We start from the raw sequence: 26,859 nt of genomic DNA, 5'->3' as shown, positions 1-26,859 counted from the left end.
GGCGGAGCTTGCAGTGAGCTGAGATCCGGCCACTGCACTCCAGCCTGGGCGACAGAGTGAGACTCCGCCTCAAAAAAAAAAAAAAAAAAAAAAAAAAGGTGGATGTGTGGTTTTTGATCATGGTGGCATCTATGGAGATGAATGACTGGAAGATGAACTCTAAGTGCCCACTCACAACTCCAGTGCCTTCTGGAACAGAGAGGTACCACGCTGGCATCTGGGGGGCTGATACCATGAGAAAACATAATGAAGACAGTAAATGAAAAGTGCAGGGCCAGGCACAGTGGCTCACGCCTATAAGCCCAGAACTTTGGGAGGCCAAGGTGGGAGGATCACCTGAGGTCAGGAGTTTGAGGCCAGCCTGGCCAACATGGTGAAACCCTGTCTCTACTAAAAATACAAAAATTAGCCTGGTGCGGTGATGCGCACCTGTAGTCCCAGCTACTCTCGAGGCTGAGGCAGGAGAATTACTTGAACCCGGGAGGCGGAGCCTGCAGTGAGCCGAGATGGCGCCACTGCACTCCAACCTGGGTGACAGAGCGAGATTCCATCTCAAAAAAAAAAAAAAAAAAAAAAAGGTGGAAGAATCCATGTCCCAGACATGTTCGAGAAAACGCGTTGAAGCTCTTTTTGTGTCACAGAAAGATGTTGTTTCTTCTGCCTTGGGGTGGGGAGGGACAGCCTGGAAGGGTTTACTGGTGTCAGGAGCAGCCTGAGTGCCATGTACAGATGGCCTCAGTGACCGTGGCTCCTGCTGTCCCCAAGGGGACATGTGAGAAAGTGTTTTCTGTTTGATCATAAGAACCCTGTAACACCAGGAAAGACCAGAAGAAAATATTAATGGAAGTTACCTGAGTGTGGGGATGACTTTTATTTTGGCTTTAGATGTTCTGGATTTTCACATTTTAATTTTATAATCAGAATTTAAAGGTGTATGAAATCAGTGAAGCTTGGGGCTACTAACACTCGGCCAACCCATCTCCATTTTCAGTCCCAAGAACTAGAAAGAGGCGCCGCGGCCCATCTCCAGGCAGGGCCCACTCCTGGACACCTGTCTTTTCAAGGCCCGTGTCATCTACCTTCTCATTTTAGTCTTGAAGCGCCATCCTGGCACCTGAGCCAAAGTGAAATGACCCTGCAGACCCTGCATAGGGGCTGGAAGGAGCCAGGAGCAGGGTCCTCTTTTTCAGATGGGGAAACTGAGGCCTGTAGAAACACAGGCACGGCTGCCCATCTGGCCTGCAGGAGCAGGAGAAACGGGCCACGGACTGGGATTTGTGGACCTGCTCCAGGGCCAAGGGCTACCTATGCTCCCACTGTAACCTGCCCCCTGCCCGCCCTCCCGGGCCCTCTCACCTTCATGAACCTCTCTGAGGGGGGGAAGCAGCCGAGGCAGAGGCTGAGCAGGATCCAGCCCCGGGCCAGGCTGCTTGTTTTGAAGTTCTCCGAGAGCTGCTTGCAGATTTGGCAGTAAATCTCATCCCTGAAAGACACAGACCATTGGGAGAGTAGGCTGGGGGCTGGAGAAGGAGAGGAGACAGGGGTACCTGGGCACACAGCTCTTCTGCACCTGTGGGGGGGTCCCATATGCAGGGCACCTCTCCAGCACTGGGGCCCTGCCCAGCCTCCTCTTCTCTCAGGACAGTGCCACCAGGCTCTGTATCCCTACTCCATTCCTCTCCCGTGGCCTGTGCTCTCGGTCCTTTAGCGTGGGGCTCAGCTTCAGGAAGGAGCGGGTTCTCCAGCCACAGCCCTGTCCTCAGCAGCTGCACCCTTTATACAGCCCATCTGCTCTCAGGTGTGTGGGATCCCCAGCCTCACGGTGAGATCTAGCCTCATAATGATTACGTTCATTTCTCCTTCTGCCTTGAGGCCCCACCTCCCTCCCTGAATGCAGCCCCTCCCCTCCACAGCAGAGAGAAAAGTGAGGACTTCATGGGAACCACTCAACCCCATCTCCTGACCCTTTCCACTCCCACAGTCTATGGAGCTTCCCCACTCCTGGAAGGGCTGAGTTGGGGGCGGTTCTCTCCTGCGTCCTTCCCCATGGACTCAAGCCTCTATCATGCTATCAAAGTGGCCCATTAGCGCCTCAAATCCCACGTCTCCAGAGGCCAGCATCTTTCCCCCTAATACTCCGTGGTGTGCTGGTAAATGTTTATCAACCAACTCCCCAGGAAGGAAAGCATAGCATTGGCTTATTTCTGTGGTGTAAATGTTCCCACCAAAGCCAATGTCAACTGCGACATGACGTCACCGAACAGAGTTGGGAAGCAATGTGCATGGCTGCCTCTCTGAGTTCCTGCATCCCTTCTCTTTCTGTACTCTACAGGCATCGCCATCAGCCATTCACTCAAACGGGAAATTTGGGGGTCATCCTGGAGCCCTTTCATCCCTCCATTCCCCCAATCCAACCAGCCCCCACCATCCATCCAGCTCCCACCATCCAACCAGCCCCCAAAACCCAACCAGCCCCCATAATCCAACCGGCCCTCACCATCCAACCGGCCCCCATAACCAACCAGCCCCCACTATCCAACCAGCTCCCACAATCCAACCGGCCCCCATCACCCAACTGGCCCCCACATCCAACCGGCCCCCACCATCCAACCGGCCCCCACCAGCCAACCGGCCCCCACAATCCAACCGGCCCCCACTATCCAAACAGCCCCTACCATCCAACCGGCCCCCACCATCCAACCAGCTCCCACAATCCAACCAGCCCCTACCATCCAACCAGCCCCAATAATCCAACCGGCCCCCACCATCCAACCGGCCCCCACAACCCAACCAGCCCCACCATCCAGCCAGCTCCCACAATCCAACCAGCCCCCATCACCCAACCGGCCCCCACCTCCAACCAACCCCCACCAACTGGCCCCCATCACACAACCGCCCCCCACCATTCAACCGGCCCCCACAACCCAACAGCCCTGACCATCCAACCAGCCCCCACATGCTGCCATGTGTCTCCTGCATGTTTCCTCTGTCCCCTCCTCTTGGCTCCTGTTCCTTGGGCAATTCCTCATCAGCTCTCTCTGGATCTCTGTAGCAGCCCTGCCTGGCCTCCCAGCCCCAGGCTCCATCCTGCCACATTGCCAGGGAGGTCTTTCTGGAAGTCAAATATGATCAAGATCCTCTCTTGCTTAAAACTTTCCCCACTTCCCTTAGGATAGAATCGAAGCTCCATGCTCCAACTATGGCAAACCACTCAGAAATTCCAGACCCTATGGGGCTGTCTCAAGGGTGACTATTGCAGGCCAAAAGAGTGAGGGTGGTGATCAACTCAGTATACCACTGGAGGCTATATGAGTAAACAGCAAACTGTTCTCATAAAAGCAGAATGTTGGCAAACTGACAAACTGTGCCGCCCAGAAGGATTGCTGAGGGCAGGCTACCACCCAGGCACAGGTGTTTCTTGTGATTATCTACAGGGCACATCTGAAGCCTGTTAGTAATAATATGAACCTGTGATCAATTAAGCAGCTGACCAATTGTTACCTCCTCCTCCCTGCTCATGCTACCCAATAAATACTAAGAGCTGAAGCAGCTCAGGGTGGGCGTTGTCTTTGCGCACTAGGAGTGGGGAGCCCTTCTTCCCCTGGCCTGTTCCTTTAATACTGCTTCTTTTGTCTTAAGTTTTCATTTCTACATTCATCCCCCTTGGCTCCGTCTCGTAATTATGGTCTCAAGTAGTGACAGTAGTAACTCTCGTAATGACGGTCTCAAGTAGTAACAGTGGCAAACTGTGGCAAATGGTGCCTGGACAGGGACACAACAGGGACAATCAGGGACAAACAGACCTGAAGGGACCTTCAGGGACACACAGAGATAAGTAGGGATAAATAGAAATAGAGACAGAGACAAATAGAGATAAGTAGGGAAAGACAGGGACTTGCAGGAACTAACAGGGACTATAGGGACAGACAGGGATAGATAAGGACTAGCAAAGACTAGCAGAAATTTACAGGAACAGATAAAGACAGATAGGGTCCTACGGGGACTTGAGTGAGGAAGGTCTGCTGGAGCAAAAAAAAAAAAAAAAAAAAAGCCCAGAAAAAACTAAAAACCAGGCGAACAAGAACCCCGTTTCAAGTCTGCTGGCAGTATAAGGTTAGTGCTCAAAAAGGTACTGGTCAGTGTCCCAGAGGTACAAAGAACGGGAAGTTTTTGAATCAGGGTAACATGGGGAAGAGCTTGTCAAGATGTGGGAACTGAACTTCATTGCTGTGCAAATGTTGATTCGGGCAATGGCTAATTGGGTAGCTGACAGATGTAAAAGAAGCCGACGGGTTAAGCCCTGAAGTGGGAAAATGTTGTAAGTGTAGGAAAATTGGACATTTCAAAAAAGAACACTGCCAGACCTCTGGGCAGATCCTATAACACAGTTCCCCTCTCAACAGAAAAAACGCCAAGACTGCCCTCATTACAACAAAGGAAATCATTGGGCTCATCAGCACCACTCACAATTTCATCAAAATGGCACTCATTTCTCATCTGGAAATGAGAAGGGGGCCTGGACCCGGGCACCTCAAACAATGAGGGCATTCCCCGTCCAGGCCACAGCTCCGTTTCAGGGCTGGGTCTCCAGAGGTACACTGATTCCCTCTTCCCAGGACTGCCTGGAAACGCAGGATTGGATCTCCCAGTCAGAGTGTGTTACGTTAACTGGAGGAGACAAACTCACCACGATTCCCACTGGTATTTGGGGACCTTTGCCAACAGGATACGTGGGATTAATGTGAGATAAAAGCTGTATTAACTTACAGAGCATTATTGTAATCCCAGGAGTTGTTGATTGGGATTGTGAAGGAGAAATTCAGGTGGTGGTGATGTCACAAGGCCTTTGGGTTTCGAACCGGGAGACTATTTACTTAACTGTTGCTTGTTCCCTGTAAATTGTACCCTTCTCTACGTAAGAAGTGAGGTGATCAGGGATTTGGAAGTACAGCTAGGAGAGAGATGTGTCTATCACAACCCACAGCATCTAGTAGATCCACTTGTGCAGTGTGAATTGAAGAAAGTTTTGTGGGCTTATGGATACGGTCTCTCAAGGTAATAGAGCTTGAGGAATTTTTTTTTTTTTTAACTGAGTTATTGCACGAGAAGGATAAACTCTTGATTTGTTTTCTCTGTGTCTTCCGTTAATCAGAAAGAGCCTGGCTCTTGCTATCAATGGAGTTGTACCCCGCAGTAATTAACCAAAGAGGCAGAAGCTGAGTTGCAGCTTGTGCAGTGGATGCTTCAGCAACAGCATGCCTCTCGGCTGCAGCCACAAAAGCCTTTGCTTCTGTTTCCGTAGATTCACTAACGGGAACGACGGTATGCTTGTGTTTTCACAGGAAATGAACAAACCATGTGGGTGCCCTCAGGTGTGTGCGACCACGCAACGGGAGACTGGAGGGACCCATGGATCCCAACCATGGGCCTGGTTCCCCCAGTACCAGCTGAAGGCGAAGACGGAACACACCACCGACTGGCAATTAAGGGCTGCATAGCCTGCAATTGCCTTTCTCAATTCAAAAACAAAAAGGGAGGGAGGTTGCAGGCTGAAAGAGGGTCGTGATCAACTCAGTGTACCACTAGAGGCTATATGAGCAAACAGCAAACTGTTCTCATAAAAGCAGAATGTTGGCAAGCTGATAAACTGTGTCTACTGCCTAGAAGGAATGCCAAGGGCAGTCATGATCCAGGCACAAGTGTTCTGATGAGCTACAGGGCACATCTGAAGCCTGTTAGTAATAACATGAACCTGTGATCAGTTAAGCAGCTGACCAATCGTTACCTCCTCCTCCTCCCTGCTCATTCTACCCAATAAATACTAAGGGCAGAAGCAGCTCAGGGCGGGGGCTGTCTTTACTGACTAGGAGCAGGGACTCCTTCTTCCCCTGGCCCCTTCCTTTAATACAGCTTCTTTTGTCTTAAGTTTTCATTTCTACGTTTGTCCCCCTTCCACCTCATGATAACAGTCTCAAGTAGTGACAGTAGTAACTGTAGTCGTGACGGTCTCAGTAATCATGGCAGTCTGTCACAGGTGACCTGTTACCCTTTTCCTCTGGCAAACACCCCTCCTCCTTCCTGGCCCAGGTAGGCACTAAGGTCACTCCTCCTTGGTGCCCCTATGGAGCCCTGAACAGACCTCCATCTTAGCCCATACTGGTGTTGTGAATTTCCTGGTCCTCTCGTGCCCCCCAACTAAAGGGTGAGCTCCTCCAGGACAGACACATGTCTTCATCTCTGTCCCCGGCCCTCAGGCTAGGGCCTGACCCAGAGTGGGTCATGAGCCAGTGTGTATGGAATGTGTGACAGATGTGGAACAGGGCAACTGCTTTGGGAATTTCACCAAGCCCCTACAGCCAAGGACAAATGGATGCTCACATCCAACATTCTAAAGAGACACATTCTTGTAGGATTTACTAAAAGGTGGCACAACTAGTGCAGCCACCAAGCCACCTTCAGCCTGCATAAGGGAAGATAAGAAATTTGGAATGTGATCCTGGAAGGGACATCATGGGGGTAGAGAGATCTGTGGCCCATTTCTACTCCCTGTAAGTGACGAGGGTGGTGAGGGGGACCCCAGGAGAACTGCCAAGAGAGATGGGGGCTGCCAGAGAAGAGACCCATGTCACTCCCCATCTGATGCCTGCTGAGCTCCAGAAGCCCATTTGCCACCTCCCAGGGTACTGGAATAGAGCCTGTTGACTGAGTTCTTGCCAGTGCTTGACTTTTGTACCCTGGAGTTAGGGACCTCCATGAACAAAGAGATTAGTGCCTGCTTGCTCCTGGAGAATTCTGAGCCCATCCTGATGGGCCAGGAGGAGAGAGGACAGGAGACAGGAGCTACACAGGTACTGTATGGTTGAGCAGGCATGAGCTTCCTGCTGACCAAAAGATGTCATGGAAGGAGCTGAGCTTCAGGCATCTAGATGGGATCCCGCACAAGCAGGCAGCCCATTTTCTAGAAGACCCCAGCAAGAAGAGGCTGTGGGATGTTCCACTTCAGCCTAGAGTCAGTAGGGAGACTCAAGGGATCAGTGTTGGACAGTATCACTGCTGGACACCAGCACTGTATGGCAGTGCCTACAGGGGGTGTCTGAAGAACCCAAAGTACACATCATTCAAACACAACTTTTATGTGTCTGCCATATTGGAGGGTGTGGTGGCCAGTGAGGATTTACCGTGAGAGAATTAGAACCAGCTAAGTCAAAAGACTTGGCCAGCTAGTGTCAGGCAGGCAGCTAAAACTTGAGTAGGAGCCCTGTAGTCTTACTGGCTTGAAGAACCAGAGGAGAGAGTTTAGGGTACCCACAGCAGCTTGAAAGTGAGAAAGGAAATCTTGGAATAAAGAGAATCAGAGGAGTCCTAAATTTTGCACATAAAATCTTCCCAAATCTCTGGTTGGCCCCTGACATGCACGGTGGGGCAGACTCCAGGTACTCTAGCCAAGGCTAAAATAATGAAACAGGGATTCTAGCTTCTGCTCATCTTGGTGGAGACAGAGTTTGAGTCCAGCCAAAGTAGTTGCCTCCTAAACTAAAAAGTCAATGCTCTTTGAAAGAGTATAACAGAATCCAGAGTCTCTAACATACCATCCTCAATGTCCAGGATACAACCCAAAAGTACTAGACTTATGAGGAAAAAACAGTCAAGTACCACATATGTGAGGAGACAAACACACCACCATTCTCAACAGAAAAGACAGTTAATAGAGACTGACCCTGAGATGACCCAGGTATTGGATTTGCAGAAAAGATTTAAAAACTACTGTAACTCTGCTCACGGATATAAAGGAAACAATGCTCATAGTGAATGAACAAATAGGAAATCTTGGCACAGAAATATAAAAAAGACCCAAGTACAGATTCTAGAACTGAAAAATACAATATCTGAAATAAAAAATTTGTTGGATGGATATGACAGCAGACTGGGGAAGATAAAAGATCAGTAAATTTGAAGACAGGTCAATAGAAACTATTCAATCTAAAGAACACAGAGGAAAAAGAAAAGATAAGCGGACCCCTAGGTACCCAAAGAACAATATAAAATAATCTTACAGAGGCTTAAGTGGATTTTGAAGGAACAGAGAGAGACAGAATGAGGTAGAAAAAAAATGTGAAGAAATAATGACCAACAGTTTCCCTAATTTTGTTTAAAGTATTAACCTAAAGTAAGTGAACCCCTACAACACAGTAGTCTGTCCCTTAAAGCAGTGAACAATCAGCCTCTGTATCTTCGAATTCTGCTTCTATGCATTCAGCCAACACGGAGGGGAACTACAGTGTTTGCAGGCTGACTATACATGTTTCTTCTAATTGGTATAGAAACCCATTCCTATAAAGCAAATTGTATATAAAGTACAAAATATATCATATAAATGAGGAAGCCATTCATTTACGGGGCCCTGCACTACAGCCTGTTCTAAAAGGAATCGCTGGTCCATGATGACTCTTTTCCTAGAACCGGGTTTTACTCATGGCTTTTTTAAAGGCAGAGCACATAGAGAACCCTCGGTGGCTATGACATCTGCTGTCCCGAGACCCAGCCTGCAGGCTGTAGGACAGGGAGGTGTCACAGGGGTGGTGGGGGAGGCTGTGGCCATGGGCTGAGAGCCAGCAAGGGGATCTGATGCTCTGAATGGGGCTGGGATGCGAGTGGGCACTGACCTGAGGCTGGGCCGCAGGATGGCGTAGCCCACAATGAAGTGCACCTTCTCCAGGTTGGACATGGGCCGGTCTGCACCAAGGCCATTGGGCTCCAATGCCTCCTCTCCAATGTTCAGCTGGCTGGCCACCTTGAAACCCAAAGGCAGCCATCAGGACAGCTATAATTCTCCCCCATCTGCCAAGTAGGAAACTGGTGCACAGGGAGGGAAGCAATAGACTGGAACCCTGCAGCAGGCCAGCAGCAGAGCTGGGAGCAGAGATTCTGTGCCCTGGGCTCACCTGGCCCATGATCCAGGAGGACCGCTTCAGCTTCATGGAGGAGATATCCTCGGTTCCTTTGTCCTTGAGGCCAGATCTCTGTGGAGGGAGACAGTTCCCTCAGGAAGGTGAGCCTGGGCTCACCTCAGTGATGCTGACCCCACAGCCCCCTGGGGTGGAGCACACGTCCCTCTTACCCAGCCATTTCTTGGCCCGATTTATAAAGCACCATGCAGTCCCTCAGCTCGGTGGAGCTTTGCCACACACACAGGTGCATGTCCCATCCTCACTTCCAGGTGTGGAATCAGAGGCTCAGGGAGGGCAAGAGACTGGATCAAAGCTGCTCAGTGGGTCACCAGTCCCCAGGGAGGGGCTCAGGGCTGTTCTGATCCCAAAGCTTGTGCCTCTCCCCAGTAAACCCCTGGGAGGTGGGACTGGGTCTGCGCACAAGTGCTTACGAGAGCCCCAGGCCATCGTCATTCTCAGTAAAGATGGCAGATGAAGCAGGATGTCCTGCCACTGCAAGGTGCTCTGCAGGGGGTCCGAAGAGCCGGGGTTGAGAGGCCGGGTGGGAGGGAGGGACTGGCTGTCAGCCACTACGATCTGTTGCTCTCCTTAGGCAGAGGCCACCCCTTCTCATGATGGTGTCATGAGAAGAATTTGCTGCCAAACTTGGAGCTCAGTGTGGGACTGAGCTTGCGTGGGGGTCAGCCTGGTCCAGGGCCAGGCACTAGCTCCTGGGTGCATCAAAGCTGGTTTACCATGCAGGGGCTGGCCATGAAACACATGAACTGGCAAAGTCCGTGAGGGCAGCGAGGCTTGCTGGGCTCACTGCTCTGTGCCTGGGGCACATCATGGGTACTTAACAAACAGGTGCAGGACAGAAAACCCGAGATCTGACCTCTGGGAAGCCAGTCCTGCTTCCCCCCATGTCCACCCTCCAGAGGTGCTGGTTGGCTGGACTGCCTCCCAGAGTCTTTACTCTGAGTGGCTGCCAGCCTCCAAGGTGGCCCCCGTGATCCCTGTGTCCTGAAATTCCCGCCCTGTGTGGGCCCCTCCCACAGCCACAGGTATGTGACTTCCAAGACTGGACATTTGCACCTTCCTTCTTGCTTTCCTTCTTGGGTCGCTCATGTTGGGGGAAGCCACGTTGTGAGGATGCCCAGGCAGCTCTGTGGAAAGGCCCATGTGACAAGGAACTGAGGCCTCCCACTAACAGCCATGTGAGTGAGCCCTCTTGGGAGCGGCTTCTCTGCAAGCTTTCAGATGACACCATCCCTAGGGGACAGCTTGACAGCAACCTCATGAGGGACCCTGAGCTGGAACTATGCAGCTAAGCTGCTCCTGACCCTCAGAAACTGTGTGAGATCATGAACATGTGCTATTTTAAGCAGTGAGGTTTGGAGGGGTAATTTGTTACACAGCTATAGATATCTGACACACTCTGGCAGAGCCCATACCTCCAGAGATCAAGGAGTCAGGGCTTGGACCTGGGCAGCTTCTCTGTAATCCCAGACAAGGTTGGCCATGTGATGGGGCTGCAGGCTCCTTTAGATTCCCATGCAGTTAGTCTGCACACAGGACCCCACAGGTATTGAGCTAAGTCCCACCTTAGGCTGGGACATGGGGCAGTCATGGGCTCCTGCCACTGGTGGGCCACTGAGTGCTGTCACTGCTGTGTAATTCCTTTGGACAGTTCTTGGTTAGTTCCACTAAGATTACAGCATGGAAATGGACCTTAGGAAGGATTTTGATCAAAAATGGATGTGAATTAACTTTCATTAGAGGGCAGGGTAGACCATGGGTCAGGAGCTCGGTTTTTGAATTCAGCAGAATGGAGTCAAAGCCCAGGTCCCATACACATGTCCACTGCAACTGGGGGCAGGTCATTTCAGCTCTTCATTTCTTTAGCTATAAACATAGTCATCCCTACCTTATAGGGTTGGCCCGCCTGGGAACTGAATTAAGAGACGCAGCTGGCACATAGCAGGCTGTCAGTCAATAACACCTGTTATTATTATTGTTATGTGCATCTGAATCTGGCTCAAGTCACACCCAATGCTCAGAGTCCAGGGCACACTCTCCGTTAATGAATGCATAATTCAAACAGCCCGGGGTGGGGGTTCATGAGCTCCTGAGCATGACTCAAGACTGAAAGCACCCGCGCCATGGCCTGGGGGATGGGTTCAGTGGGTGACGCTAAGGAGAGGGCTCCAGGTCTTGTCTCTCCGTGCTGTCCAGCTGCCCCAGGGACTGGGCCCCGGTAGGCACCTGGCAGGTGTCGCCCTCCTCTGCCCGCTGCTGCCCCCCACTTGCCTGTGCAAATCTACTGTGCTGTGGAGCCTGGGCACCGTGCCCCCTGCTCAGCGTGCCATGGATCTGCCGCATCATGGAGCTGCCCTGCTGGCTGCTCCTGGCATACAGCACTGGCTCTGGGAGGTCGCCCATGAACCTCAGGATGACGTTCCACACAGTCAGGGCGGCCTGGGGAAACAAGACAGAAGGCCCAGTGGGAACCCATCGGTGACTCCAGCCCCTCCCTTCTTCCCCTGAGCCATAGCTCAGACCCCAGGCTCGGGGCTGGCCTGAGCCACTAGAAACCAGTGAACCCTGGTACCAAGCAGTCAGCGTCATCTTCGTGGTAAAGCAGCGGGTATCGGAGGGGCCGCCGGATGTGCGTGTGGCTGGCTGATTTCTGGAAGTAAGTCACAGCGAACTTGGGGAAGGTGTACTCGGCCAGGCCATCCACATCCTCCTCAGGCTCCTCCACCATGGGGACTGTGTCCAGGTCAACCTCAGGCAGCTTCTGGGTCTTTGATTCCAGATCCTGGGGCCAGTGAGGGAGAACACAGGTCAGCAGGGCTTTCAGATACCAACCTATCAGCTGGCTGTCCAGCAGGCCGGGCAACACAGGGGCTGTGGTGTTACCCTGCTCCCTCAGGTGCTGGAGACCACCTATCCCCACATTCAGTGGGCTCAGGCGGGCTGCTGTGTGCCGGCACAGGGCTCTCTACACACCCTGCCGGGTAGGGGCAGGGCTCCTCCTGCCCTCTCCCCTCCTAGCGCCATGCTGGGACACTGTCCTCTGCCGCATGCACCATCCTCACCGCAGCTTCCCCAGCCACACTGCAGAGCAGCAGCCTCAAAGGTGCTCTGGGGGTGCCCGGGTGGGGTCAAATATACACGGGGAATGCTGTGTGACGGAGAGCCCAGTAGCACTGGTAGAGTAGGCTGCAGGAAGTCTTGCAGGTGGGAAGCCTGCCTGACTCGAAGACTCTGACCACAGAACCCACGCACGCTCCCCTCTTCCGTGCAGGACCAGCAGGGCTGCAGCACACACTCGGCCACTGCTCTGGCTTCTCAGGGAACCGAGAGGTGGGCTGAGTTCACGGACAGGGCAGGTTTCCCAGGGCCGATTGTGGACACCAGGCTTGTGTTACCTCAAAGTGCGGTGGGGCCTGGCCCTCCTGGCCCCCAATCATGGCAGGGAGGAAGCCGAACACCTTCTCCACCATCTCCGTGTCAGTGACGGTGTCGTAGATGGATTTGCGCTTCTTGGCAGGGAGAGCGCCTTGGCTCTTCTGCCCCTCGGCCGGGATGACCAGCGGCGCCTGCACACCCTGTGGGGGAAGTTTACCAAGCAGGGCTCAGGGGGCCCAGCCCTGCCTACCCCACAGGGCAAGCACCTCCCAGAAGCCAAGTAAGCCTCATCCTGCCATCATTTGTCCAAATCAGTATTCTGCTCTGAAACAAAAGATTTTAACAGCCAGGGTGGTTAGAGATCAACCAGTCAGGGCTTTCCCTTTCCCAGTGATAATCAGAGCTCCGGAGAGGGGAGGTTGCTGGCTTGTCCCTACCCTCAGATGGCCCTTAAGGCACCCCTTCAAACTCCAGGGACTCCCTAGGAACCCAGCTGCACAACCACTGCTCAGGACCACTTGGTCCCTTCATTCAAAGGCATCAAGGGTCCACCAGGACAGGTCCCCAGGGGCTGAAGTAACGAAGTCACAGATCAGACGGCTTTGCCGCCAGCTGGGGGCACGCGGGTGCAGAAGCATGCTGCTGACATGTCTGTGGGTGCATTCTCTCACCTGCCCTGTTCACTGTATTAGCAGTGTGCTCCGTAGACCAGGTTTACATCCATGGAGCAGAAGTCAATGTCATCCTGGCCCCTTTGCCTTACCACAACTTACAAAGAGCCAAGTATGAAGGTTGAGTCTCAAGTACTCGATGGAGGAAATGGGGTTATTTTCTTGGTGCTGTCCCCCTGCTCCCTGTCCTCCAAGCCCCCCAGACACTCAGCAACTCCCCTTGGTATTAATATTTCTGTGTCCCCCGAGCTGTCATACACAGCCCAGTAGCCAGGGCTCTCTTCCATGGAACTGGGCCTTTCTCACCTTGTCTGGCTCAGGTTTGTTGCACCTTCCAGGGGACCGACAACCCCTGTCCCAAAACTCATCGCCAAGGTGAAAGGGAGGGGACCTGAGCTCATCTTCCAGGTTCAAGGCTAAGACTATCCCGTTGACCTGCTGCCTCTCTCACCCTATACCCTGCGTGCTCCTGGGTGGTGGCCACGGCTCCCCAGCTGTTGCAGAGCCACGTAGAACTGACTGTGAACAGGGAGAGGGGGGTGTGTCTCTTGTGATATCTACATCTCAGCCCAGGTGCCTGCTAACTTGCCTCTTGTATCCTGTATCCTCGCTGTGCTCTTAAGTAATTGAACAGATTTTAACATCTTGGCTTGTGGCAGGGGATTTTCCAAAGCGCTTCTGGTGAGCTGTCTACACAGCTGCTCGCTCCTTCTTCTTGGCCCTCACCCACCAGGGCCCCAGTCAGCCCCACCTGCCCAAGAGGCCAGGTGACCACCTACATTGGCCTTCCTTTGCTGGAAGTTGCGCCGGGCAGCCATGCCCCTGGCATGGGCCTGAATGGCCACCACTGCCCTCCTCTTGGCCTGGACTTGCTGGCGCACCAGGTATCCTCTGCACAGGGCCTGCAGCTGGACCGTCCTCTGCCGCATGGCCTGGTACTGCCTCGCCAGCTGCTGGCTCCGGGCAATAGCCTGCAGGCGCTCAAAGCCCACGAGGATCTGTGGAGGCAAGAGGGAGGTGGGCTCAGGGGCGAGAAGAGGGAGGTGGGCTCAGGGGTGAGAAGGCCTTCCCCAGGGAACAGAGAGGGGTGCTCCTCAGGAGATAGTGCAAGATAGATTTACAGTTAGTTTTGTTTTGGCAAAGGGCTGGTGCTAGAATGGTACACACCTATGAACACAAGAATAGTGAGTTATTGCTTGTAAAGTACTTAGACCAGAGCCTGACGTGCAAATAAGTGCTAAATAAGCATGTGTGAAATAGCATAAATAATAAAGTGGCCCCCTTGGGGCCATGGATGGAGAGAACTGGTGTGGATTTCACGTGGGTGAAATGGGAGAGTGGATTCCTGAGGCCCTGCTGTCCACATCTGCCAGCCAAATTCAGTTGACTTGTCCACAGGCTAGCGTGCCTGTGTGGAGGCCTGTGGCCACGCAAATCCCTCAGGGCATCTTTAAAGTAAAAGTGCAGTAAGAAATGGATGAACGCCATGTCAGTGCCGCAAACATCCCCTGGGCCACAGCAGTCCCTGAGCTTCCTAAAGACCCGCCCAACGGGTTGGTTTAAGAGCTTGGAAGTCACAGTCCCTCATCTGAACCCCAGCTCTGCAGTTCACTAGCCTCATGCTCTTGGTGAAACCACTCAGCCTCTCATGTCTCAGTTCCTTGACGTGCAGAGTTGGTTTAATATGAAATAAAATGATGTATGCGAAGCAATAGACCCCAAGGAACTGCTCCACACACGCCAGCTACTATCATGCCCTTGGTGAGCATGGAATGCAGGCGGGCTGGGCCAGTCTTGCTGATGTGATCATTTCACGTCACCCCCAGTCACATCCACGACAAAAGCAGCCAAGTGACACAGGCACAGCCATAGTTACTCTAGTTCATTGCTTTGAGCAGATACTCATTAGCAAATGCCCGTGGTTAAGAGAAAAATCAGGAAAAAGTACTCGAAACAAATCAATCCTTTGCTTATTTTGTTGCCTGCAAGTTGGGAAAAGACAGGAGTTATTCAATTCCAGAGCAGGACACCTAGTCTAGCTCTGAAGATATCCCATGTTCTGCAAACCATTTTGAAGCCTACAGACCATGGGGCTGGAGATGACGCCAAGAAGAGACTGTATGGGATGCTGAGGGCTGATCATTTTAAATTTGCATGCCACGTCTATAAGTGATTTGATCCTTCCTGCCTGAGGTCTCTCATTCAGAGAAACAAACTGCAAATCTGTCTTTTACTGGACAGTTACCCGCGGGCCCAGCTGCCCCAGCGAGTTCTCTCACCAGCTTGAAATTCCTCCTGTTGCAGTAGCCTCTCCACCAGGCCTGCAGGGTCACAGCTGCCCGCCTCTGCCTCAGGAACTCCTTCCTAGAAGGGCAATACAAGCGACACACATGTAACAACCCCAGATGGCTGAAAGCCTCTGGGGCAGAAAAACTGGTTTGCTGCTTTGGAAGGGAAAAAGGATAGTAAAATATTGGGGAAAATGAATACGTACAATCCTTTCTCAAAAGGTATTACAGACCAAAAGATGCACAGGCAAGTTAGGAACAAAAAAACCTGCTATCAGCAACCCAAATTTGTGGAAGATGACAGTCCAGTTTTTTTTTTTTTAGACGGAGTTTCACTCTTGTTGCTCAGGCTGCAGTGCAATGGCACGATCTCGGCTCACTGCAACCTCTGCCTCCCGGGTTCAAGCAATTCTCCTGCCTCAATCTCCCAAGTAACAGGGATTACAGGTGTCTGCCACCATGCCTGGCTAATTTTTGTATTTTTAGTAGAGACGGGGTTTCACCATGTTGACCAGGTTGGTCTCAAACTTCTGACCTTAAGTGATCCACCCACCTCGACCTCCCAAAGTGCTGGATTACAGGAGTGAGCCACTGTGTCCTGCCGACAGTCCAGTTTTTTTAAGTTATCAGAAAATTCTTCCTCATTCTCTCTACCCCCAAAGAACCACAAAAGGATAAAACTTACTTCTGCATTTTTGTTGCAGACGCCCCTCCTCTGGCCACTAGCCCAGGGCTGGACACGGAGAAGAAAATCTGAAAGCTGGGCTCTGGCAAGGCGGAGTCACTCCCAGGCAAGCTCAGTGCATACAGAGCTGCAGGCATGCCTCAGTTTATTATGATGTTACTTTGCTTGATTGCACTTCGCAGATAACTATGTTTTTAGAAATTGAAAGTCTGTGGTAGCCGTGTGTTGAGTTAGTCTATTGTTATCATTTTTTCAATAGCATGTGGTCACTTCATGTCTGTATGGCGTTTTGGTAATTCTTGCAATCTTTCAAATTTTTCATTATTATTACATCTGCTATAATGATCTGTGATCTTTAATGTTACAATTGGAATTATTTTGGGGCATCACAAACTGCACCCATATAAGATGGGAAACTTAATAAATGTGTGTGTTCTGACTGCTTCACCAACCAGTAGTGCCCCCATCTCTCTCTGTCTTTTCTGTTTCTCTGTTCCCTGAGACACAGCGATATTAAAATTAGGCCAGTTAATAACCCTATTATGGCCTCTAAGTGTTCATGTGAAAGGAAGCATCTCATGTCTCTCACTTTAAATCAAAAGTGAGCAATGATTAAGCTTTGTGAGGAAGGCCCGTCCAAAGCTGAGACAGGCCAAAAGCTAGGTCTCTTGCACGAAGCAGCCACGTAGTGAATACAAAGGAAAAGTTCCTGAAGGAAGTTGAAGGTGCTCCTCCAGTGAACACACGAATGATGAGAAAGTGAAACAGCCTTCTTGCTGATATGGAGACAGTTTTCATGGGCTGGATAGAAGATCAAACCAGCCACAACATTTCCTTAAGCCAAAGCCCAATCCAGAGCAAGATCCTAACTATCTTCAATTCTGTGAAGACTGAGAGAGGTGAGGAAGCTGCAGAAGAAAAGTATGAAGCTAGCAAAGTTTGGGTCATGAAGTTTAAGGAAAGAAGCCACCTCCATAACATAAAAATGCAAGGTGAAGCAGCAAGTGCTGATGGAGAAGCTGTGGCAAATTATCCAAACAACAGATTTTCTTTTTTTTTTTTTTTTGAGATGGAGTCTCAATCTGTCACCCAGGCTGGAGAGCAGTGGCACGATCTCAGCTCACTGCAACCTCTGCTTCTTGGGTTCAAGCAATTCTCCTGCCTCAGCCTCCCAAGTAGCCGGGACAACAGGCCCCCACTACCATGCCCGGCTAATTTTTTGTATTTTTAGTAGAGATGGGGTTTCAGCATATTGGCCAGGCTGGTCTCGAACTCCTGACCTTGCGATCCACCGGCCTTGGCTTCCCAAAGTGCTGGGATTACAGGCATGAGCCACCGCGCCCGGCCCACGCAACAGCCTTATATTGGAAGAAGATGCCACTAGGACTTTCATAGGTAACAGAGAGGTATAGAGAGGTCAGTGCCTGACTTCAAATCTTTAAAGGACAGGCTGACTCTCTTATTAGTGGATTATGAAGCTGGTGACTTTGCTAATTGCTGAAGCCAATGCTAATTGACCACTCTGAAAATCCTAGAGCCCTTAACAATCAGGTTAAAGCTACTCTGCCTGTAATCTAGAAATGAAACAACAAAGACTGGGTGACAGCACATCTATTTATAGCATGGTTTACTGAATATTTTAAGGCCACCATTGAGACCTACTGCTCAGAAAAAAAGATTTCTTTCAAAATATTACCACTCATTGACAATTTACCCGGCCACCCAAGAACTCGGATGAAGACCTACAAGGAGATTAATGTTTTTATGCCTGTGAACAAAGCATCCATTCTGCAGTCCATGGATCAAAGGGTAATTCAGACTGTCAAGTCTTATTTAAGAAATAAATGCCATAATGCTATAGCTGCCATAGATAGTAATTCTTCTAATAGATCTGGGCAAAGTCCATTGAAAATCTTCTGGAAAGCTTTCACCATTCTAGATGCCACTAAGAACATTCATGATTCAGGAGAGGAGGTCAAACTATCAACATTAACAGGAATTTAGAAGTTGATTCCAATCCTCATGAATGACTTTGAGGGGTTAAGAATTCAGTGGAGGAAGAAACAGCATATGTAGCGGGAATAGCAAGAAAATTAGAAGTGGAGCCTGAAGATGTGGCTGATTTGCTGCAATCTCATGACAAAACTTGAATGGATTAGGAGTTGCTTTTTTTTTTTTTTGAGACAAGGTCTCACTCCGTCGCCTAGGCTGGAGTACAGTGGTGCAATCTCGGCTCACTGTAACCTTCACCTCCCAGGCTCAAGTAATCCTCTTACCTCAACCTCCTGAGGAGCTGGAACTACAGGCGCACATCACCATGCCTGGCTAATTTTTTGTATTTTTAGTAGAGATGAGGTTTCACCATGTTGCTCAGGCTGGTCTTGAACTCCTGGGCTCAAGTGATCCACCTGCCTCCGCCTCTCACAGTGCTGGGATTACAGGCATGAATCATCTTGCCCAGCCAGGAGTTTCTTCTTACAGATGATCAAAGAAAGTGGTGTTGTTGTTATTTCCTTTCTATGTTTTCTTTTTTGGAGACAGGGTCTCACTCTGTAATCTGGGCTGCAGTGCAGTGGCGCCATCAGAGCTCACCATAACTTTGAACTCCTAGCCTCAAGGATCCTTCCACCTCAGCCTCCCAAAATAGCTGACTATAGGCATGCACCACCATGCCCAGATATTTTTGTATTTTTCTTTTGTAGAGACGAGTTCTCACTACATTGACCAGGCTGGTTTTGAACTGCTGGCCTCAAGTGATCCTCCTGCCTTGGCCTCCCCAAATGCTGGGATTACAGGTATGAGCCACTGTGCCTGGCCAACACTTTTTGATGTCACTCTACATGTATGTAGAGAAAATATTTAAGAAAATTGTATTACACACGAGACAAGGTAAATGGACATAAAAGGGGTAAAGTTTCTATACTTCACTGGAAGTGGTAAAATGATGACAGCAGTAGATACCTTCTCTCTGTCTGTATGTGTATAATATGTGTATGATACCTAATGCAACCACGTTACAAAGCTATAAAAAAGACATATACTGTAACATATTGCAGATAAATCAAAATGAAATACTTAAAAGTTTTTAAATAAGTCATAGAAAGGCAGGAAAAAGAAAACATACAAACGCAAAGGAGAGAGGAAAAAAATATCAAACAAAAAATAAAATGGCAGACTTGAGCTCTAACATGAATAATTACCTTAAATGTAAAAGGCCTAAATACAGTAGGTCCTCAATGTTGTTGATACCTTCTTAGAAAAAGGCTTTGAGTGAGACGATATGTGATGGAACCAACTGTTTTCTCATCAACATTATAATGAAACCACACTGAAGGGAACAATGATATTCGAACACCTGCTGTATACTCTTGGAAAGTCATAGCTTCCAAGAATCTGTTGATGATGTTAAGGGAGAATTTAATGTATGCCAGTGACATACATTGGCAGAAATTGGCAGAATGGATTGAAAAACATGACCCAATTACATACTGTCTATGGGAAACTCACTTAACACATAGTTATATAGGTAGGCTGAAAGTAAAAGGATGAAAAATACAGATCATGTAAACAGTAATCAAAACAGGAGTGGCTATATTAATACCAGATATCCACAGACAGAGAAGGATATCACATGATAATAAAAAGCACATCCACCAAGACATAGCAATCCTAATCGTGTATTCACCAAACAATAGAGCTGCAAAATATGTGAAGCAAAAATGATAAAACTGAAATGGAAAACGCAAGTCCACAATCATAATTAGAGACTCTCTCAACAACTGATAAAACACATAGACAGAAAATCAGCAATAATATAGACTTCAACACCACTATCAACCAGCAAGATCTAATTGACACTTTTCAGAGCACACTACCGAATTAACAGCAAAATATATGTTCTTTCCAAGTGCCCTTAGAATATATACCAGGAGAGGAGACATATCTTGGGCCACAAAGGAAACTTCAACATACTTAATAGAACTTTTTTTTTGGAGGCGGAGTCTCGCTCTGTCGCCCAGGCTGGAGTGCAGTGGCCGGATCTCAGCTCACTGCAAGCTCCGCCCCCCGGGTTCCCGCCATTCTCCTGCCTCAGCCTCCCAAGTAGCTGGGACTACAGGCGCCCGCCACCTCGCCCGGCTAGTTTTTTGTATTTTTAGTAGAGACGGGGTTTCACTGTGTTCGCCAGGATGGTCTCGATCTCCTGACCTTGTGATCCGCCCGTCTCGGCCTCCCAAAGTGCTGGGATTACAGGCTTGAGCCACCGCGCCCGGCCAACATACTTAATAGAACTTAATTCATACAGAGTGTGTCTCTTACCATAGTGAAATCAAACTAGAAGTCAAAGACAAAATGATAACAGGAAACTCTCTAAACACTGAAGACTAAACAACATACTTCTAAATTTTCGCAGAGGAAATTTCAAGGAAAATTTAATTTTTTTCTGAATGAAAGTCAATGAAATTGAATGAACTAAATGAAAGTATAACATGTGAACATTTGTGAAACACAGCTAAAGCAGTGATAAGATGGAGATTTATATCACTCTACATTAGAAAAGAGTTTGAAAAGCCTTGAATAAATAATCTAATCTCCTGCCTCAAGAATCTAGAGGAAGAAGGGTAAAATACACTCAAAGTTGGAAGGATGAAAATAATAAAAGAGCAGAAATTAAGGAAATTAAAATAAAAAATTAGAGAAGAAGTAATGAAACTAAAGCCTGATTCTTTGAAAAGGACAAGAATTTTTTTTCTTTTTGAGACAAAATCTTACTCTTGTTGCCCAGGCTGAAGTGCAATGGCATGATCTCGGCTCACCACTACCTTCACCTCCCAGGTTCAAGCAATTCTCCTGCCTCAGCCTCCCGAGTAGCTGAGATTACAGGCACCTGCCACCACGCCCAGCTAATTTTTGTATTTTTAGTAGAGACGGGGTTTCGCCATGTTGGCCAGGCTGTCTCAACCTCCTGACCTCAAGTGATCTGCCTGCCTCGGCCTCCAAAGTGCTGGGATTACAGGTGTGAGCCACCGTGCGCGGCCAGGACAAGAATATTGACAAATCTTTAGCAAGACTGACAAAGAAAAAAAGGGGAAGACATAAATTGCAAATATCAGGAACGACACAGGGGATATCATTACAGAGTCTGCAGCTATCAAGAGGATAATAACGGAACACTATGAACAAATTGACGTACGCACATTTGACAACTTAGATAACATGGACTAGTTCCTCAGCAAGCACAAATTACCACAACTCGCTCAATATAAAATAATTTGAATCATTCCTATAACTATTAAATAAATTGAATTTATAATTAAAAACTCCCTATAAAAAAATTTCCAGGCCAAGATATTTTCACTGGAGATTTCTGCCATTTAAAGAAAAATTCACATCAATTCTACATCATTTCTTCCAGAAAACAGAAGAGGAAACACTTCCTAATTCATCTTATGCAGCTAGTGTTACTCTGATACTAAAACCAGACAAGACAAAAGAAAAAAAAATACCTCATGAATACAGATGCAAAACTCCTTAATGAGACATTAACAAACAGCATTCAGCAACATCAAAAAGAATTACACACTAGGACCGAGTGGAGTTTCCTCCAGGGATGCGAAGCTGGTTCAATATTTAAAAATCAGGAAACGTAACTCACCACATTAAAAGGCTAAATGAGAAAAATCACATATCATTATCAACTGATGCAGGAAAAAAATTGACATTCAACACTTGTTCGTGATGAAAACTCCCAGAAAACTAGGAATATGGGAAGCTTCCTTGACTTGAGAAAGGGCATCAATGAAAAACCTACAGCTAACATTACACACACACACACGCACACACACACACACACACACACACATATACTTTTTTTTTTTCAGACAGAGTCTCACTCTATCGCCCAGGCTGGGGTGCAGTGGTGCAATCTCGGCTCACCGCAAGCTCCGCCTGCTGGGTTCACGCCATTCTCCTGCCTCAGCCTCCCGAGTAGCTGGGACCACAGGTGCCCACCATCACGCCCGGCTAATTTTTTCTTTTTTTAGTAGAGATGGGGGTTTCACAGTGCTAGCCAGATGGTCTTAATCTCCTGACCTCGTGATCTGCCTGCCTCAGCCTTAACATTATATTTAATGGTTAAAGTCTGAGTGTTTTCCCCCTAAGATAAAGGACTAAGCAAATATATCTGTTCTCACCACCCGATAATACTGGATGTTCTGGCCACTGCAATAGGCAAGAAAAGGAAATAAAAGACATATGGATTGGGAAAAAAAAAAAAAGATAGAAAGCTGCCCCTATTTGCAGATGACAAGATGATCTACATCGAAAATTCTAAGGAATTTATAAAAAGTGAGCTCAGCAAGTCTGCAGGATATGAAGTCAACACACAAAAATCCAACATATTTCTATTTGCTAGCAATGAATATGCCAATGTCAAAATTAAAAATACAGTACCATTTACAATTACTAAAAAGAATGTAAATCTAATAAAACATGTACAGGGTTTCTATGCTAAAAACTACAAAACACGGATGCATGAAATCAAATAATATCTAAATAAATGGAGCTACATATCATGTTTATGGATTGGAAGATGGATTTAGTAGAGATATTAATTTTCAAATTGCTATACAAGCCTATTACTATCAACAATCCCAGCAAGGTTTTGTTTGTAGATATAGACAAGATTATTTTTATATGTACATGGAAATGCAAAGGAACTAGAATAACTAAAACATTTTTGAAGAAGAAAAGTGGGAAGAATTAGTCTACACAGCTTTAAGACTTATTATATAACTACGATAAACAAGATGCTGTGGCATTGTGGAGGGATAGAGTCATCGACCAATGGAATGGGATACAGAACCTAGAAATAGACCCACACGACTATTTTTGATAAAGATGTAAAAGCAATTCACTGACGGAAGGATAGACTTTTTTAAATGAATAATACTGGGGAGACAACCATAGGAAAAAATTAAAGGAAGAATCCCAGATGACGAGACACACAAGGTATCGAGATCCTGGATACGTGAAACTGTCTTATAAAGATAAAAACTAAAATGTATACACTTCAGACGGAGAATGGATAGAGCTTGCAGTGCTAGATAGATACTGGGTAGAGCAACTCATAAAAATAAAAATTAAAACTAAAAGAACGTTGACCTAGTGTCAGGCTGTATACAAAAATTAATTCAAAATGGGCATGTATCATGGACTTACATGTAACATATTTAAAACTATAAAAACTTTTAGAAAAACACAAAAGAAAATCTTGACAAAGAGTTCTTAGACTCAACACTAAAAGCAAGATCCATGAAAGAGAACTTTGGGCCGGGCGCGGTGGCTCAAGCCTGTAATCCCAGCACTTTGGGAGGCCGAGACGGGCGGATCACGAGGTCAGGAGATCGAGACCATCCTGGCTAATACAGTGAAACTCTGTCTCTACTTAAAAATACAAAAAACTAGCCGGGCGACGAGGCGGGCGCCTGTAGTCCCAGCTACTCGGGAGGCTGAGGCAGGAGAATGGCGTAAACCCGGGAGGCGGAGCTTGCAGTGAGCTGAGATCCGGCCACTGCACTCCAGCCTGGGTGGCAGAGCAAGACTCCGTCTCAAAAAAAAAAAAAAAAAAAGAGAACTTTGACAATTAGACTTTACCAAAATTAAAAAACTTTCGCTCTGCAAAGCTCTCTTAAGAGGATGAAGAGACAACCTACAGACTGGGAGAAAATATTCACAAACCACATAGCTGACAGAGGACTAGTATCTAGAATATATAAAGAACTCTCAAAACTCATCAAAGACCCCAATTAGAAAACAGGCAAGCAACATGCAGAGACAGGTCATCAAAGAGGGGACCCATACATGACAAGCACACACAAAGGTGTTCCACATCGGGAAATGTTAAGGACAGCCACAATGAGAGATCATCGCAGACCTATCAGAAGGGCTAAAATAAACAATGACAACATCAAATACTGGTGAGGATGCAGGGGCACCGAGTCAGCCAGGCATTGCTGGTGGGAATGTAAAACGGTACAGCCACTCTTGAAAACAGTTTGGCAGTTTCTTAAAAAACAAAACTTGTAACCACCGTATGACTCAGTAACTGCACTCCTGGGCATACATCCCAGAGAAATGGCAACTGATGTTCTCACAAAAACCTCATAAATGCTCATAACAGCTTTATTCATCAAAGCCAAAAACTGGAAACAGCCCAGATGTCCTTCTGCAGGTGAATGGTTAAACAAACTGTGGTGTATCCATCCCATAGAACACTACCCAGCAATAAAAAGTAACAAAATATTGGCTGGGCGCAGTGGCTCACACCTGTAATCCCAGCACTTTGAGAGACTGAGGCGGGCGGATCACTTGAGGCCAGGAGTTTGAGACCAGTCTGGGTAACATAGCAAAACCCCGTCTCTACAAAAAATACAATAATTAGCCGGGCATGGTGGCAGGCGCCTGTAGTCCCAGCTACTTTGGAGGCTGAGGTCGGAGGATAGCTTGAGCCTGGAAAGCAGAGGTTGCAGTGAGCCAAGATTGTGCCACTATACTCCAGCCTGGTTGACTGAGCGAGACTTTGTCTCAAATAAATAAATAAATAAAAATAAATAAATAAATATTAATGCAAGCAATAACCTGGATGAAATCTCCAGAGAAACATGCCAAGTGAAAAAAGCCCACCCCAGGCTGCATGTTGTATAATTCCATGTATATAACATTTGTGCAATGGCAACATTCTAGAAATATAGAACAGGTTAGAGGTTGCCGGGGTTAAGCAGGGCTGGGGATGGGGGGCACGGGTGGTAAGACGTTTCCACTGGGGGAAATGGGTGAAGAGTATATGGCGATATCTCATATTGTTTCTTACGACTGCATGTAAATCTACAATAATCTCAAAACAAAAAGCTTAATCTAAAATGTTAAATGTAAAATGTTAACATGTTGGGAGTCAGTGGGGGCAGCCTGCCTGGCCTCCGACCACGTGGGTCTGTTTGGTCAGATGCGGTCTGTTGTCCTGAGATCAGCAGCACCAGCGGCTGGCCCTGAGCTGGCCTCCGGCTTCGCAGCAGCAGAGCTGCCTCTCTAGCTGTGGGCCCTAGCTCCCGGCTCCCTGCCCTTCTCTGTGCCCCCTCATTCTCTGTTTCTGGGGCTGGCTGTCTTCTCCCACGTTCTCATGCCTGGGTTTCCAGCCCTTGCGATGGTAGCTCAGGAACCCAGGTGAGGGTGGGGCAAGGCAGCAGTGCTGCTGATCCACTGATCCTGGATTACAACTCAGGTGGTACCCTCTTACTGAGCAGGGAACGCAGGCAAGCCATGCGTTCTTTTCCCTCCAAAAGCAAATTGCCTCACAACCCAAACCCATACACTTTGACATAATTGAAGTGGAACGTCAAACCCTGGTTGAGAGCAGGGCTGGCCCTTCATTCGGCTCCCGTCTCTTGCATATGGAGTGTTTTTTGTTTTTTCCAAACATTCCAATAATGTATCCAAATTCTCTGGCCAACACAGGTTGCAGTGTCCCTGGTTGGAAGACATTGGAAGATCACAGTTCCCCAGGGAGGGCCCAGCAGGAACATGCGATCCTGGTTTGTGGGCTGCAGGTCTCTGTGGGGACACTGTGGGCAGAAGTGGGCTGGATGGGCCTTGGGGCAGGGCCGGCACCTGTATCTGTAGCCCCGCAGGACTCTCTGGATGCTAAGCGCCGCTCTGTCCAGCACCTGGCTTCTCTGTACCTCCAGCAGAGTGTCCTGATGATCCTGGAACGGGAGAGACACCGTCACCAGGCTGCTCACCCTCACCCCACAGCCCCTGCCTGGGGCCTGGGCTCTGTCTCCCAAAGGTAGCATCTCTCAGACTTCTCCCAGAAGGGCAGGCCAAAGAAGGGGGCCTTCAAAGTGACCTTCATGTTGCTCGGAGACAGGAGCTGCAACTGTACCTCCCACCCCAATCCAAGAACTTCCCACATTAGCTCTTTCTTCTTGCTAATTCAATCTGGCATCCTTCATTTCTGCTCTGAAGAATTCAAGAGGGGGCACAAAATTTTCCTAAAGTTGTGTTTTATCTCCCAAAATTCATGTGACATTTGCATTCAACCATGTAAAAGCCCCATGCTTGTTTCAATATAAAAATGTCTCCCTCAATAATAGTGGGAGATTTTAACACTCCACTGTTAATATTAGACAGATCATCGAGACAGAAAATTAACAAAGATATTTAGGACTTGAACTCAGCTCTGGATCAAGTGGACCTGATAGATATCTACAGAACTCTCCACCCCAAAACAGAGTATACATTCTTCTCGGTGCCACATGGCACTTACTCTAAAATCTATCACATAATCAGAAGTAAAACACCCTCAGCAAATGCAAAAGAACTGAAATCACAACAAACAGTCTCTCAGACCACAGTGCAATCAAATTAGAACTCAGGATTAAGAAACTCACTCAAAACCACACAACTACATAGAAATTGAACAACCTGCTCCTGAATGACTCCTGGGTAAATAATGAAATTAAGGCAGAAATCAAGAAGTTCTTTGAAACCAATTAGAACAAAGAGACAACATACCAGAATCTCTGGGACACAACTAAAGCAGTGTTAAGAGGGAAATTATAGCACTAAATGCCCACCTTGGAAAGCTAGAAAGATCTCAAATCGACACCCTGACATCACAACTAAAATAACTAGAGAACAAAGAGCAAACAAATTTCAAAACTAGCAGAAGACAAGAAATAACCAAGATCAGAGCAGAACTGAAGGAGACAGAGATACGAAAAACTCTTCAAAAAATCACTGAGTCCAGGAGCTGGGTTTTTTTGAAAAAATTAATAAAATAGACCACTACCTAGACTAAAAAAGAAGAAAAGAGAGAA

The 26,859-nt window shown here is 48.1% G+C and overlaps 1 protein-coding gene across 5 annotated transcripts in view; it reads right to left on the bottom strand.

Annotated features, from left to right (window-relative positions):
- The window catches only part of MYO7B (myosin VIIB), a 103,161-nt gene that overhangs the window by 17,043 nt on the left and 59,259 nt on the right, over positions 1–26,859 (bottom strand). For all 5 annotated transcript variants that reach the window (XR_004441842.1, XM_033231868.1, XM_033231870.1 and 2 more), the window contains 9 exons: positions 25,649–25,743; positions 15,292–15,376; positions 13,792–14,010; positions 12,362–12,541; positions 11,539–11,748; positions 11,238–11,405; positions 8,943–9,020; positions 8,664–8,791; positions 1,357–1,483 (listed from right to left, as the gene is read on the bottom strand). Coding sequence is in view for 4 of the 5 variants with exons in the window: in XM_033231868.1 (XP_033087759.1) it covers positions 1,357–1,483; positions 8,664–8,791; positions 8,943–9,020; positions 11,238–11,405; positions 11,539–11,748; positions 12,362–12,541; positions 13,792–14,010; positions 15,292–15,376; positions 25,649–25,743 (1,290 nt within the window). In the remaining variant the exon portion in view is untranslated. The remainder of the gene's footprint in view (positions 1–1,356; positions 1,484–8,663; positions 8,792–8,942; positions 9,021–11,237; positions 11,406–11,538; positions 11,749–12,361; positions 12,542–13,791; positions 14,011–15,291; positions 15,377–25,648; positions 25,744–26,859) is intronic.

Source organism: Trachypithecus francoisi, unplaced genomic scaffold, assembly GCF_009764315.1.
Source record: "Trachypithecus francoisi isolate TF-2019V2 unplaced genomic scaffold, Tfra_2.0 Lachesis_group13, whole genome shotgun sequence".
Taxonomy (NCBI): Eukaryota; Metazoa; Chordata; class Mammalia; order Primates; family Cercopithecidae; genus Trachypithecus; species Trachypithecus francoisi.
This window is presented reverse-complemented; position numbering and strand designations above follow the sequence as displayed.